Source organism: Carassius gibelio, chromosome B21 (genome assembly GCF_023724105.1).
Source record: "Carassius gibelio isolate Cgi1373 ecotype wild population from Czech Republic chromosome B21, carGib1.2-hapl.c, whole genome shotgun sequence".
Classification (NCBI taxonomy): Eukaryota; Metazoa; Chordata; class Actinopteri; order Cypriniformes; family Cyprinidae; genus Carassius; species Carassius gibelio.
The window spans coordinates 9,314,304-9,330,664 of NC_068416.1; the positions used below are offsets into that span (position 1 = coordinate 9,314,304).

General features: G+C 35.4%; 1 protein-coding gene across 3 annotated transcripts in view; it reads right to left on the reverse strand.

Moving 5' to 3' along the window:
* LOC127985770 (transcription factor COE1-A) overlaps window positions 1–16,361 on the reverse strand; it is a 114,983-nt gene that overhangs the window by 20,770 nt on the left and 77,852 nt on the right. For all 3 annotated transcript variants that reach the window (XM_052587914.1, XM_052587915.1, XM_052587913.1), the window contains exons 8-10: window positions 16,168–16,309; window positions 9,474–9,604; window positions 4,878–5,004 (exon numbers count right to left, since the gene is read on the reverse strand). In XM_052587914.1, coding sequence (XP_052443874.1) covers window positions 4,878–5,004; window positions 9,474–9,604; window positions 16,168–16,309 — 400 coding nt within the window. The remainder of the gene's footprint in view (window positions 1–4,877; window positions 5,005–9,473; window positions 9,605–16,167; window positions 16,310–16,361) is intronic.

The following is a 16,361-nucleotide window of genomic DNA, read 5'->3' on the forward strand; positions in this document are numbered from 1 at the left end:
AAAACAAAATCGAATTTAATGTTATTGAATCAAAGCGAATTAATCAGATGTATAATTGACTCTATTCTAACCAGTTTTTGAATCAAATTCGAACAAACTGAATCTAGCTAAATAAAAGCAAACTGAACATTATCGAATCAAAGTAAATTAATCAAATTCATAACAAAATCAATAAAATCCAAGAACCACCAGAACAGGCACTCTAGCAGCACTAATATGGTTTCTTTAAGATTGTCTTTCACTAAAACATAATTTTTAGAAGGTTTGGATCAAATCTAACTAATTAAATAATAATAATAATAATAATAATAATAATAATAAAATTATGAAATCAAACTGAAAGCTAGAAAATAACTGATTGTATTCCACAACCAGAAGGTCCAGTGGTGTGTCAGCACTATGATATGGATCGTCTTTCATTTTTTTTAACAAATTAAATTAAAAATAACGAATCCAAATCATTTAATTAAAAATCAATGGATATAAAATAATTGATTATGTTCTATTCTATAGGCCGTGAGCTCTGCTGGAACTGTCTGGTTTAATCCCTAAAAATGTACCAATTTGGACCGAACAAAATGAGTTGAATCTACGAAAGAACTGATTCTATTCCAGAACCATCCGGTTTGGTGCTTTAGCAACCATGACGCACAAGTTGTCTTCCCGATGTTTTTCAAGAATGTTTGAATCAAATCCGAATTGAATCAGACAAAACGGAGACAAATTTAAAGTTATCCACTCAATACCGAATCTGTTCTTGGAACAAGCAGGTCCGTGGCTCTGACAGCTCTAAGACTGCATGGATCATCTTTAACTAAAACTCCTATCCTTTTTCTGCTGTAGTACTGCAGTTATAAGCAAGGGAATGTCATCACTTCCCTCCCCCTTCATCCCAGAGGGCGCATGTATTTCCCCCAGGTACGAGCTGAAGGCAAGAGCTCTGGGGGATCAATACCCACGGCAGTGGAGCGTTCAATACCTCTGAATTATTGCTTCATTCTTCTCCCCTTATTATAGATGAGTTATTTTTTCCAAGCCACACCACTTTAAGATCAATAGAGAACAATCTTATTCTTGTCTTTCCCCCTCTCTTATTCTACCACACTTTCTTCTTTGTAATGTTGCATCTTTATGACACAAAACAACTGGCGGTAAAAGAGATGTTGGATGCAGGTTTAGAGGAAGTGTTGCTGAAGTTCACTTTCTTTATACAATGAAGGAAATGTTTCTTTGCATGAGAGAACTATACACAAATATATTACATGCAGTGTGTCGTATTTTAGACTAGAGCTGTTTTTCTCATTACTTTGAGTAACCTAAAACCACTCTTGTGTTTTTTCTGCTTGGTGTGCTGACTAATAGCGTATTTCCATTGTGCTCTTGTTTTCACTGAGGCTGTGTTATATAATAAAGCCTCAAAACTCGTCCTTTGGGGTCTTGTTAGCAGTGTGTGTGTTGGTGTGTGTGATTCATCTACAGCACTACTAGCCGTTGTGACCGCTGCAGAGATATCTGGCTATAGTCCGGTCTTGCGGTGACCTGGAATTGCCTGGAATCTAATTGGAGGTGCTTGTCCCTTCCGACAATAAAGCTTTAAGTTGGCAGCAGTAGATCCTGCTGAATTTTTTTTACGTCACCAATTACTGCAGAAAAGGCGCTTTGCTATCAAGAGGCGATATTTGGTTAAAATGATAATAAAAAAATGTACCGTTATATGGGATGCTAGGGGAATTTTCAGCTATACTATCAGAAAACAAAATCAACATGTCATAGAAATGGACCAAATGTATCATTATGTATTTAAATTAAATTTAAACCTAATTTAAATAGGTTTTATTTCATATATTATTAATATAATATACTGTATAATTAAATAACAATATCATAATACAAATGTAAAATATTAGATAATAATTTGTTATTCCAAAGTAAATATTCCATTAAAATGCTCCAAAGTTGCTCAAATTTTACAATGGCATTTTGTTTTGATGTTTTAACCAATCACATAATTTTTCAAACCCTTCCCACCAACCATAAACTGTTTTAATCGATTCCTGATTTTATTTATTTATTTATTCACATTGGAAATACGTGAAGTCATGCAAGTAAAATATATATATTTTAATGACAACTTTAAAGGAAAGAAGTGATTTGGCATCACTGTTACACATTACATAATGTTACATAATTGATAAAACAAATTGGTAGCACTTTATTTTACAGTCCTGTTCCCCATGTACATACTATGTACTTATTATAGTAATTACAATAACTATGTAATAACTAGGTACTAACCTTGAACCTACCCCTAAACCTAACCCTACCCCATGAAGTTACCTAGTATTACCAGAACTTTCTTAGATAAATACACTGTAAGTACACTATAAGTACATGTAAGTACACATACTGTAAAATACAGTGCAACCAACAAATCAATCTCAAAATTCTAAAATTAAATCAAGTGAATTGAGAACAGAATGGAAAACATGGCCTTTCTGTCTCAGATCTGTTTCCCTGCGATTCTTGAGAAAGTTGCGGCAGTTCCATAGGCAGGATTTGTCTCTGTTACTCCAATGGTTTATCGATTGGCACTCTGCACTTCCTCCTAACAAACACACGCCGCTGACATTCAGTTTTAAAAGTGACACAGAACCTACACTGTCAATTATATGAGATGTATTAGTTTGTCCCCAGGGATCTGTATATGGTGTCCAGTACAACAGAAACACCAGGATGAGAGAGAGACAGACAGACAGAGAAACAGACAACCCTGCTGAAAAACAGTAGATTAAACCAGACTAAAGTGGTTTGCAGGTTTTAGCTGTTAGGAATAGGGATGCAGCGAGATATTGAAATTCTTGAGTGTCTACTTACTTATTAAGTGAAAATAGCCCACCTTGTTGGCAGAAGCTATTTACACTAACTCGGGCCACCAGTATGTGACTGCGCTAGTCAACACTACAAAACATGATCCTCTAACAACAGCTCAAGTGCTGTAGATGGTGAATTGCGTATATCGTACTCTTATTGTTGTGAACGACCCCGGTTAGAATAAGTGGCTCAAGCAGCGTTAAACACTCTGGAAGCAGACTTCCAGGTATATCAGGTGTACTGATGTAAGGAAACAATACATCTATATACGTGCTTTATTTTTAATTGCGCTGTACTTAATCTATACTCTCATTCTGGCGTAATAATCAAGGACCTTTCTGCTGCCGTACCATGGGTGCAGCAGGCGCAGTGATACTACACAACACCTGGAAATAGTCCTCAGATAGTTTGTAGAAAATCGCAACTTTTCATCTTCCGTCGGTAAATAGTGTAACTACAGAAGAGTCAAGTTTTAAATTGGAAAAATATAGGAACTATTTGGTCATTTTTTAATAGAATCAATATAGAATCAATGTTCTATGCTAAGCTAAGCTAAAAGTGCTACTTCCAGACCCGGAAATCGGCTTAATAGATTCAAAAACGGTAAAACTCAACTGTTTAACTCTAGGGGAGTTGGAAAATGCGCCTATTTTCAAAAAAAAGTGGAGTGTTCCTTTAACAAAAGAATGTGTTTTGTAACTTTATTGTACTACTAAAACTCTCAAACAAAGCTTGACCAGTAGTTTCATGTAAAACAGCCCAAAAGCACAGACTTTCTTGTGTCATCGTCTGCAAGACCTTATGTTCAACTTATGTTCTTGTTGTGGTTGACTGATTTAGCCATTTATGGATTCCGTCTTCAGTTGTAGTTTCCATTTGCTTCTGTTTCTAAAGATTTTCTGAGAGAAACGTCTGATATACTCGCAGCAGTGGGTGAAAGAAATGAAATAATGAATTTGCCATCTGTGTCTTCCTTTCAGTGTCACTGGTTGCCACCTACAACTCTGACACCATGTCTATCGTGGCACTTAATTTCTGTGGATACACATACTGTTTCCCTCTCCTTTCCTCAGTGGAACGAGTCGGTCGCCCATCTGTGCACCAGATCAGCTATTTTTCTCTTTTAATTCGCCTTTGATTTAGAATCACTTTCAAGTGTGTTCTCTTGTTTGTGTGGGTGTGTGTGATGATTTAACACCAGCGAGGATGTACAAACAAAAAGCAACAGAAAAAATAACCATGAAATTAGGCAGTGAGCTGACTTTTGACCTCATGGAAGAAATAGGCATTGATCGGTTGGGGTATGAGGTAAGACCAAAGCGCAATCGCGTTGCCTCACAAACACTGGAGGAACTGATAACAAAAGGTTAACTTTTTGTACATACAGTATATATCTGGTGCCTTACATAATTTTGTAAAAGAAACTCTTAAAATATTTAATTTGTCTAACAGTTAAATACAGTGTATAAACATATATGTCCAATAGTGTATATTCATACTGTGTATATAGAACAGAAATCTGTAATTTTGTCATTTGTATGTGACTCTACTGGGCCAAACGTTTTGTGTTTGTTTGTATATTTATGCATGAATGGTTTCATGTAAGCTGCGCAGTTTGTTTCACTGTTTAAATGGCTTCAATATGGTCGCCTATAAAATGCAGCTTGTTTTCTTCCTTAATTGTAACAGGTTTTATGAGCATTAGCGGTTATATTTTCTCCATCAACAGCAATCAAGCTTACAAAGCTGTACTTCTGAGAACTTGAGGGTTTGTGTGTGTGCTTGTGAGGAAAATCAACAGCAGTCTTTCATATAGCAAATAATTCTATGCATTCTATACAAAAAGATCAAAATTTATACCCATCTACTCAAAATTAAGAAAAAAAGTATAAAATCCTATGCATACCTCTTTAAATAATATATTGGGTTAAGATAACATGTAACGTGTAACAAGGACCCCATAAAATAAGGTGTTACTGTTTCGTTTTTTAAGATAAACAGCGTACCTGTGTAGATGAATCTTCCTGGTGTGCCTTTGCAAAACTGTTTGGATTTATAGGAGAGCGTGACCTCAACCACCCCGGGGATGTGACGCGGAGGGGTCTGAACTCTGATGGCATGAGGTGTGATGAGCTGTGAGGAGAAAATGAGAAAAAGAGAGGATGTTAGACTTAAGGAGTTCTATACCTGGAGATACCTGGAATTTCCGTTCTGCTCAATGGAAGTTGCTTGGCTGGCACAGGAAGTATGAGAATTGAAATCTACCATATTTGACAATGGGCGCTCAGTTCTGAAGCTCGGATGTTCATCATTAGAGCTGTAAATGCCATGTGACTAAATAATAGCTCTGAAGCTTCAGGAAATAATGTCAACAAACACAATCACTTGTGATATGAAAGGCAACAGATACTGACAGTAAACATCACATTGACAAAAGTTAATGAAAAAAGTTTCAGAACAGTGAAGTTAGTTCTGAGAAAAACTCTAGCAGCATTTTGTTGGCAAAAGTTAGTTGTGTTTTGTTTGTTGATTTGCCCTGGCTGATTATGTTCTTTGATCCAGTTCTGATCAGTAAACAATCTGACTATGTGTGTGTTTGTACGTGAGTGTATGAATCTAGTCTAATCAGTATCAGGCTGTTTATGGTGGGTGGTGAAGGGGTGGCGTAGATGAAGGCTGGAAGAGGACAGGTGGAGCTCCTCAGAGACGTAATTAACAGCACACTGTCTTTCAGCATCTCACAGTCTATGTGCATGTGGTTCATATGAGCTGTTGTCTGAAACATCTTTGAACATTTGTCTCTCACAGTCATAAACTTCATTTCAAAACAGTAAACAAGTGAACTTAGCTTGACAGCATTTATGGCATTAGACGCACTCCGGATGCAAGAGCGTTTCAAAATGTAGCCAGCAAAGTTGTGCTTCCTTTTGAGAGAGCTCATTGCGGCCAAGTTCTAGTCAGGGTAATCATAGAACGCAAAATAAATGTGGAAAATATGTGGAAAATAAATCCAAAATTGCAAAAGGAGTCAAGAGAAGGGTTGACTGAATTCAGAATAGCACATTCGTTTAGAGTGGCAGGAAAAGGAGTTGTAGCACACTAGTGAAGTTAACTAATCAGATACTATCACTAAAATAGATCAATCTAAAATAAATTATACCATTTTACCCAGTATTTATGGGGTTTATGTTGTTACCTTAGTAAACTGTCAAACAGAAATCAACAGAGAAAGAACTGTATATTCGGTGTTTCAGAGTTTGTGCCTATCTAGAGGATACCAGATCATTCACAAGTATGCAAATGTAAATGTTTGGGCAATGCCAGTGCTATTAAAGAATGGGTCTCTGTGATAAAAAGTTGAAATAAAATATAAATATTACACACACACACACACACACACACACACTTTTTATATATATATATATATATATATATATATATATATATATATATATATATATATATATATATTAAAGAGGTAAATAGAGGCATTAAAAAGCTAATGAAAATAGCAGAAGCAAATAACAAAATGAATAAAATGTAAAAACAAAATTAAAATAAAACCTAAAAAAAGTTATTTTAAAATATTCATAAATACTGTAAAAGAAAGCTTGTGCTTGCATTCTTATATGTATGTTATCAGACTTTACACATACACAAACACATTGCAAGTATTATAGTAAAAGTATTATGAATACATGAGCAGAGAGAGGTAACACTTTATAGGTTAGGGTATACTTTTCACTATTAACGAGTTGCTTATTAAGGCTATGTTTACATGACAATGATGAAGACAAAAACTAAAAAGTTTTTTTTTTCACTGTGTCTTTAAAAAGTTTCAAGCATAAATGAAAATGTTTTTAAAACGTTATATATATATATATATATATATATATATATATATATATATATATATATATATATATATATGTGTGTGTATGTATATATATATATATATATATATATATATATATATATATATATATATATATATATATATATATATATAGGTTTATACATATCCATGAAAATGGCCAGAAACGCTGTATTATGTATGCCAGGCCAGTAGTTGGCGCTGTCACCTTGTTAGTAAACAGAACCTTTAGGGAAGTAGCGATTAGATGTTGTATATGATGCTTATATACAAAATGTCATTGTCATGTAAACAAACGCATAACGCATAAAAAGTTAAAAAAAACTTTGTGTGAATAGCCTCTAACATGCATATTACTAGCATATTAGCAGTTTATTCTGCATGGCCATATTCTAGGTCACTTAAGCCTACCCCATACATAAACATAACTACAGAAACTACCTAAGAAGCAAATTAGGAGATTATTGGGGGAGAATAGTTCATGTTTAATCTTAGTTTATAGTGAATTTGTTCCCCGTTCTGAAGGATTACTGAAGTTTAAATTGAATCCAGTACAATCATCACAGTATACTCTGTCTAGGGTGCGTTCCCCAAAAGCATTGTTAGATAACTATGGTGATAAGTTCCATTGAACTATTTAGGTAACGACGGAGCTTGCAACCATAGCAGCTTTTGGGAAACGCAACATTGGTTAGTCTATAAGGCTATTTGTTCCTAACTGTCCATTTGACTATTACAGTACCGCACATGCTACAGAAAGACACAAGATCTCTTCGAAGCCCGAAAAAAAAAGGACGTCTTTGAAGCACAGTGTTAATGAATGCGGCTATTTGAGAACGACAGACAAAAATGACTGTGTTCAGAAGACAGTGAATTGGTAGGAGGAGAAGAAATGAAAGAAACAGATCTTCCTTGAACCCTCCCCTGCTCTTGTTCTCTTCCTCTCTCGTTAGATGCTATCTGTGGTAATCAGATCCCCGCTGCACTGCAGCTGAAGGGAACTACGTGGCTCTTGATGGGCCCCCCGTGTACGGGGGTCACGGGGTCAGGAGGTAAAGGTCACAAGGTTATGAGGTCCACAGGAACCGCTATGGGGAGATTTCAGCACAGTGTATTGAATCGGTACCAGATGTAGTTCATTACACACACACACACACACACACGCACACAGTCATTAGCTCGTTTAGCACTTAGCATCAGCAGATCAAAGAGGTTAGCTGAATATGCAGTGGGGAAATTTGTATCAGGGTTGGTGCTTGATGAACACTCAGTAGTCATGAAGAGTGGCGGTCTGAAGTGAAAAGTACTACAAAACACTCCAGATCAATGTGTTTGTGCATGTGATTCGCCACCACTGATTTGAGCGCCTTTAAAGCCGCCGCTATTGAGCAGTTAGCCAGCGTTAAACAAGCTGCTCAGTTTCTTGTACAAAACAATTGAGCAGCTACTGAATGTATTACATTTCTTAATCACTTAAGCAGAGTAACTAAATCACCTGCATAATGTCGGCCTAGCACAACACTAATGTATTCTGATAGGACAAAGGGTGTCATTGACAGCTTCGGGAAAGGTGACGGATGTAACTGCATTAAGCTAACAACACTGGAGGACTTTTATTAACGTTGTATTTAGGATATAATTTACACTAAACTAAATGTAGACTATTTTAACTTTTACTAATCAAATTTTTATAATATAATTTTAATAATTGACAAAAGGTAACTGATTGGCCGCAAAGCAGTCATGACACAAGCGTGGATTCATTTTCAATGACTCCACAGTCTAAAGGGTAAAAAACTAAATTATTCTGCTAATATCATTTTTTTCCACATGCACGTTTATGTAGTGTCTTTACCTCTTTCTTAAGCTATCACTATTTATTAAAGAACTTGGTTATGTGATAATGAAAGCATTGTGGTCAACAATATGTTTTTTTTTTTTTTTTTTTGTATATTTGGATGTACATATAAATATGCAATATGGATGGCAGGATCTAAAATCATATATGTGAAAGCTATTTTCCTACCAAAAATTATGAGATAAAAAGTAGAAATTATAACAAAAATGATGAGACAAAAAGTTAGCCTATTTTTCAAGCTGTCAAAATTTTAGCTTACAATATATACATTTCTAGTTGTTGTTAGATAATTATAACTTTATCTTATATGACTTACTATGTCAGAATTTTGACTTTTTATTAATTACTTTTTTAATTACTGACTTTTTATTTTATCATAATTACAACTTGTTATAATTGTGACAATTTGTTATTTATTTATTTAAACATATTCATTATTTAAATATATTCATTTATAATATGTGGACCTCACTACACAGCTTTAGCAACATAAATATCTTTAGGAAATATTGTATTTATTTTATGTATATTTCTGTACTTCTGTACTTTTAGAGTCCCAAACCTAACCTCAGTCTTAACCAATTTTATACATTTTAAGAAATAGACAACTAAATTTTAAGGTGACAATGATTTTAGTTTGAAAGTTTCTAAAGTTTCTAAAGTTTTATACATGTGTTTAAGTTTTAGATGTTGGCAATATGTTAATAATGTATGTTTCATTGTCAGTGTAATCTAATCATACAAATCTATAAGAACCATGCTTTGTGTATAAATGCCTATAATTACTAATGCGATCACACTGTAGCGACAAGCCGTGAGAAACAGCAAAGTTCAGCTGGACAGATGACAAAATACGACTTGCACACTCACCTCACTCCAGACCAGCATGGTGCCGAAGATGACCTGCAGCCCGTCAAAGAAGTTGTCTCCGATGATGATGACAGTAGCACCTCCTGTTGTCCAGCCTTCACTGGGACTAATGGCTTTGATACAAGGTGCAGCTGCTTCCAGAAACACCACAGGACCCATTTAAACAAAAGAGAAAAGTGAAAATGTGCTTAGTTTAGTTATCCAACATTAGCATTACTTGACCATGATTACAGGTTTTGTAGAGAACTTCCTAACATTCAGGATCAACATTAGTGCGAGGGTTGCAGATTTCGGGGTTAAAGGTGCCACTCGAATGCAGTTTAAGGGAAGTCTTGACACCTCTCAGTCTCTTATTTCAAGGCCAAAGCAGGAAACCAAAAACACACTAAGAAAGCTCACACAGCTGGATTCAACTAAGAGTCCCATACCACAGGCACTGGAAAAGTGTCGGTGGTTTTCACAGCTCTCGTAGCACACATTAGCCGTAAAAACAAGGGATCACTTACACCAAGAATTCTTATCCAACTCTATATGCCCGAGCTGGCACATCCATACTTTGAGGGCACAGTAAGGAAATGCTTGGGTTGTAGCAGAACAGTGAGACATCGCCTCAAATCATGGGCAGGACTGCCAATAGATTTACTCTTTTACAGCAAGAAAGATGCAAAAATAAAATACTCAATACCTCAGTGTCCAGTATGTCCTACTGTAATTTAGTCACAGTTGATGATGAATTGCAATGTCTATAGTGTTGATAATATTTCATCATTTTAAAGACAACATTAAAATGATTGGAAAAACTTTTTTATCATGGTTTTATCATTCACGTTATTGTTTTCCCCTTGACCCAGACTCTTGATTTGACTCTTGAAGTATGAAAATGAATCATAAATATGTAAATTTGCATGTTTGGTTACACTATATTTTTAAGGTGTCCTTGTTACAGTGTAATTATAAAAAATATAACGAGTAATGTTAAATAAGAACATGCACTTTATATATAACTAGGGTTAGGGTTTAGTTAGGGTTGATTGCTTATAATTATGCATAATTTACAGTTATTACTATAGTCAAAACAAGTAAGAAGTGTAACAAGGACACTGTCTCACCATGTTTTATATAAGCTACAATAATCTAAACAAAGGGGTTTTTTTAAGTTTAAAAAAAGATTTCTACTGCATGTCTACTGTTTTACAGTATTTAACTTCCAATTAAACTTTAAAATTTGCCTCAGAAAAGACAAAAGAGATTACATTTTATTGTAAAATATGTGTAAAATGTGGTAGAAATGTGACATTTCACATAAATAAATAAATATTGCTATTATTATTAGTAAGATTGAACACTAGTGAGACTAGTGAGAATGTCAGCAGATCATGAGTAAGATCGTAAAGTGTTATTTGGTTAAAAATCCACGGGCAAACTGTTTATCAATTCTTCAAGTGTCCTAAGAGTAGACATGACCATTAAAGTGTGGTTGTATGTCTTGGTGTAAATGAGGTGACCTTAGGCCTCCTGCTGTAGGAGACACGTGTTTTTGTCACCGGGCGTCGAGGTACAGTGGCTCGTTTAGCGTGTTCTGTTTGTTGCTCTCCACGGCGGCCGTGGATCAGTGGCTGAGTGAGAAAGGGACCACCACGGAGAAAGGTCAGTTTGCTTATTAGAGCTGTCTGCTCCCCTCCGAGACGCAGAGTCTCGTGCTAGCAGGGGGCAAAGAAAGCAATTTAGCGGCCGGCATTTACCTGCATTTTGCTCCCAAATGCCAAAGCGTCACTCACTGTAATGAGATATAAAGAGACGAAGGGTTGTGAAGGGCCAGCGTGACTGTTAGATCCACACACTGTGAGATGCAGGTCAGGTAAGATATACTGTAACCTTGCGAGACTTAGATGAGCTGTTACAGTGAACATGAAGAGTGGAGCAGTATGAGAAACATGTCAGCGGTGCCTAATGATCAGACACATGAGGTCCAACAAAACATTTATGAGAAGCACAAACAATGATTGATGCCTCAAATAAATATTATTTTCAGCACTGATTTTATAGGTAAATCTGTAATAAATGTATGTATATATATATACATTTTTTATTCACCATTTATTTTATTTATTTATTTAACATCTACTGGAATGATTTAAATGTGGTCCAATTTGCAGTCTTTCATGTCCTGAACATGTCATGATCATTTATACTATTACAATGATTCATTCCATTATTATTATTATTTTCTATCATTTAATTAATGAATTATTATTTTTGTTTTATTTGTGATTACACAGTGACTATATATGGATATAGTAATTAATTAAAACTAATTAATTTTTAAAATTAATTAAAACTAATTAATTTTTAACTAATGATTTAAGTATTATATAATGTAATTATATCTGTTAAAGTAATAAATGTCAGTCATTTGGAATTTGGAAAATAATCCAAATAAAAATATTTAAACCATTTAGAAAAAAAAACACATCTGGCCTCTCAAATACAAAGGCTTGCCACAATTGTGAAATACCAATCATTTGGTTATTACATTTCAAAAACCTATCATATTTAAAATCTCGAAAGGCAAAAAGCTTAATCTGTGGCCAATATTTGAAACGCGCCTTTTGTAATTTGAAAAACATCCCTAAATCCTAATCACAAACAGCTTTAGATTACGGAAAAGCACAACTTCTCATGTTCCGTAAACACATGTTAATCTTCTCTTTTTACATGTCATGCTTGTGTCAGACACTAGAAAAGAAAGAAAAGCAGACCTGGAGGGTGAAATGAGACATACACGCACACACTTTGGCGTTTGGTTGGGTGGTAAAGTAGGGAAAATGAGGTGCAATCTGTGGCGCTAATCTTGGCGTGAGTGGAGGTTTTTGGCGGAGACTGAAATGGTAGCTGGATTAAGCAGATGGAGACGCATGAATCCATCTGATAGGATTAAACTTTCTGTGGCTTTCTCTAAGCCATCTGCTCACCATGCTGCTCTGACACAGACACACACATACACACACACGTTTAATTTACAATGTAAAAAGTCTCTCTCACACACACACACACACACACACACACACAAAACCAAAAGACAGGGGTACGAACACAGGGCAAAGCACATCTGAGCAATTTCACTTGATCGACACTGTACAGCACAAAAACACAACAAAGATGACAATTTTAGGATATCCATATATGTGTCTTCTCACGTCATAGTATATTTGATGACAATTAAACTAACCATTTTAAAAGATGATATAATGATATCACAATTGGGAGAATATGGGCTGCATTTTCAAAAGATTTCATTCAAATAAATAAATGAATAAATAACTATCACTATTAGCATTGGCAATTGATTTTGAGACATTGTTCTGTGGTACTTGATTTTTCTATTACTAAAACATTCCATGCTATTTGACAAAACTAGAACACTTCTATAAAAAATTAAATAATAATAATTATAAAAAAATAAAAATACAAGAATACTAATTTTAGACACTGCATAACAGGACTAACTGATTATTTAACAATTGATAGATATAATATTATTAATATTAATTCCAGAAATAGTTATGAGCAATAATTTGGGTAAGGGAGCTTGACTGTAGCAACACCAGGGTTGTGTTTTTTATTTGTCTCTCTGTTAATATATTTAAAAGTTAATATAATATATAAAAAATAACTTTTGATATTAGAGTAAAGCCAATTTGATTTAAAACACGTTAAAAGTAGAAACTAAAACCACAGAAGCTACACGCTGAATTTAAATTCAATGCCCACATAAGGTATATAGCACATTATTGCACACCATGGACAGATTGCATCCCCTTTCCACGTCCCTAGGGTCTGTGCTTGGTGCTTTGGGACAGAGAGACTGTCTTCCACTGGGATGCGCTCAGCTGAGCCATTTTTCCTGTTTTCCCTTTCTTATAAACTCATTTAATGCTGTATGTTGGAGTATTTGGGGTCACACACCAACCTCCAGCTCCAAGAGATACATACATGCACCCAGTTGTTGTTATCGGAGTTACACTCATTAAGTTTATTCTAACTGCTGCTCTTTTAATGAAACATTTCAGACCTGATCTGAGGTCAGTTTGGGACCTATTAGAACCTCAACCATGATAAGCCCAATTAATGTCATCCCGTTGCTCATAATTCAATCTGCACCGTAATAAACAATACACAATTAAATTACAGCAGTTACATGCACTTATCAACAGTGGGAAAATTTTTTGATTTTTTTCACCAATTTTCTGAGCCGCCAAACAGGAAAATGTAAATTTAACAAGCACCATGAAATAAAGTTGTGGATAGAATGGATGTCCTGAGCTTGTCCGTCTGAAATGCAATAAACTGAAACCCTAACCAAAAAAAAAAACAAGAGGCTTACTGTCAATACAAACTGTAAATCTGTACTTTCTGTCTTTCATCCAAATGCAAACAGACCTCTTGGTATTGCTTGATGCCGCCAGCACGCGGCCACAAACCCCAAGAGACCATCACAGCTTATCACACCATATTCATCCACAACCCTAAATCACCACATCATATGTTCTGTTCTTCCATTCAGATCCAACAAATTTCCCTGGACATCTAAATCCTTGACAGGCTAAATGGGACACTGATTGGATTGGTCAGACGTCTAGATAAATACTTCAATAGTCTTTGTAAAGCATGTCATTGTGGGCTTGGTCTTGTGCAGATGGGCTCCGCGAAAGCTAACGCTAAAGCTAAACTCCAATAAGAGAGTCTACAGCCATAAAACATTCCAATAATAAAAACCACCCTATTTCTGAATTTTTTAAGAGCTTTAGCAAATGAGGTAGAAATGGAATTCTGAGACAATTTTTGTCATATATTATTCTACTTTCAAGTTATTATTCGAGTTCTCAGTCGTCAGTAATCCAATGTTATGGATGTGGTGTCAAAAGTGGGATTTTTCCACTGCATTATGTCAGGAGGATTTAAAGGTGAATGTATACTGACAATGCTAATAATTCAGAGTGTGCATTAAATCATTAATTTTCTAATAACAACGGTATGCTTTTGCCATGTCGGTCAAGAACAAAGAGGCCTAGGCATGGACAAAATAAACATTTGAGAGTTGTAACAATCACAGAGGACACCAGAATGTTTTTTAAAAGGCATAGGTTTATATTCTGCAGCCATTTGTAGGTATCCAAAACCATAATGGATGATATTGAGTAAACTCATTCAGTCCCATAATGCACCTCGACAGTGTACAACCAATGTGCGCTGAACAGTTGGCTGCTAGAAAATACCTATGCACAAATGAATTTCCACTCATTTTCTGACTTCAGTCTCTTATTTTTATTCACTTATTCAATGTACATATTAGTAAAGTAATGTAGGGAATAGTGAGTGAGAGTATACGGAAGCCAAACTTAAAAAAAAACGTAATTAGCACTTTAGCACGAGATGGTGGATAAAGATAGTCTGACTATAAATATATAATTAATTTAATACTGACAAGCAATTAAATAGTTTGAGATTGTTCTTTACCCAGCATTGTACTGTGTATGTATTTTGGATAATCATGCTATTAGCTTAGCAATATGCTAACAACAAACTCCACTGGAATCTCCGTCTAAGAAACAATACCTCAGAGTTCCATATAAAAACCATAGTACATAAATTTCCCTTATTAAAATTAACCATGGTTTATTGTAGTAAAAGTGTAGTAACCATGTTTTTGGTGTATTGATTACCATTTGTATAACCACAGTTTTACTACAAATACCTTGGTTAAACTATGGTTAGTGTAGCAAAACCATGGTTAATTTGTGTTTATCATGGTCTAACTACCATGTTTTTTTGGTTATGTTTTTAATCATAGTTAATTTTCATATGGGATGCTAATCATCAGTACCATGGAACAGTAGATGTCCCATATTTAAAAATCTGTGCTTTTGAATTTGATGTATCTGGCTCAGTGCATAATTTTTATCCTCCGCATTCAATTAAAACCTACCACAGTAATTTCTGCAGATGGAGGGATGGGTTAAAGGAAAGAGGGAGGGCACAGGTTAGTGCTTTAATTAATCTCTGCTTCATCTTTTACTCTCTCCGCACCACTGGAGAAGTGACTTAAAGGGCCAAAGCTCATAGACGGCTCCGACAGCTAAGCGCTATCTCTCAGCAACTCATTCACACATACTGGATGGAGTTTAAGATTTTGTATCAACACACTATTAGTAAAATGTAGACTTGTGTGTGTTTTGTCAGAGGCTTGCGGAGGCTTACTGCATATTTCATCACAGTATAATAAAGTGTGAGTCTACATGATCTGTCAGGGTCCCTGTTCACAAACTAGCCAACCTCATCTTGCTCCTTCCGATGCCATTTATCGTTTTTTTTTCCTCTTGCAAACCAATAGGGACAGGATGAGTAGGCAGAAAAGACTTTGTATTTTGAATCAGTTTGAAATGTCTGTTTCATTAAAATGCGTTTTTCCATTCCAATACACTATTTTTCCAAAGTCTTTCTGTGTGAACATGCAATAGATGGACCGTATGACCGTTGCACTAGCATCTTGCCTCTTTGGGAGCACAATGACTCCTTCTGTGTGAATGGCCCCTAAGACATCCCAATTCCCAATTAGAAGCCAATTCAATAGAAAGATGTAAATGCAATTCCATTTGTCTGCTAAACTCTTGATGATCCATCCGCAGTAACTCACCGTGCTCCAGATATGATGGCGTTCCCTCCGACGGGTCCAGTCGCCGAGCTCTTCTGCCATGTTTGGAGTTGTTGTGCACGAACATGTTGTCCGAAACAGCCAGAACATGTCCTTCTACACTCACAGTCGTCGACACAACCACCTGTAAAGAAAGGTAATGGGAATAAATGACAAAAAAAGAGTTGTATTTTGTC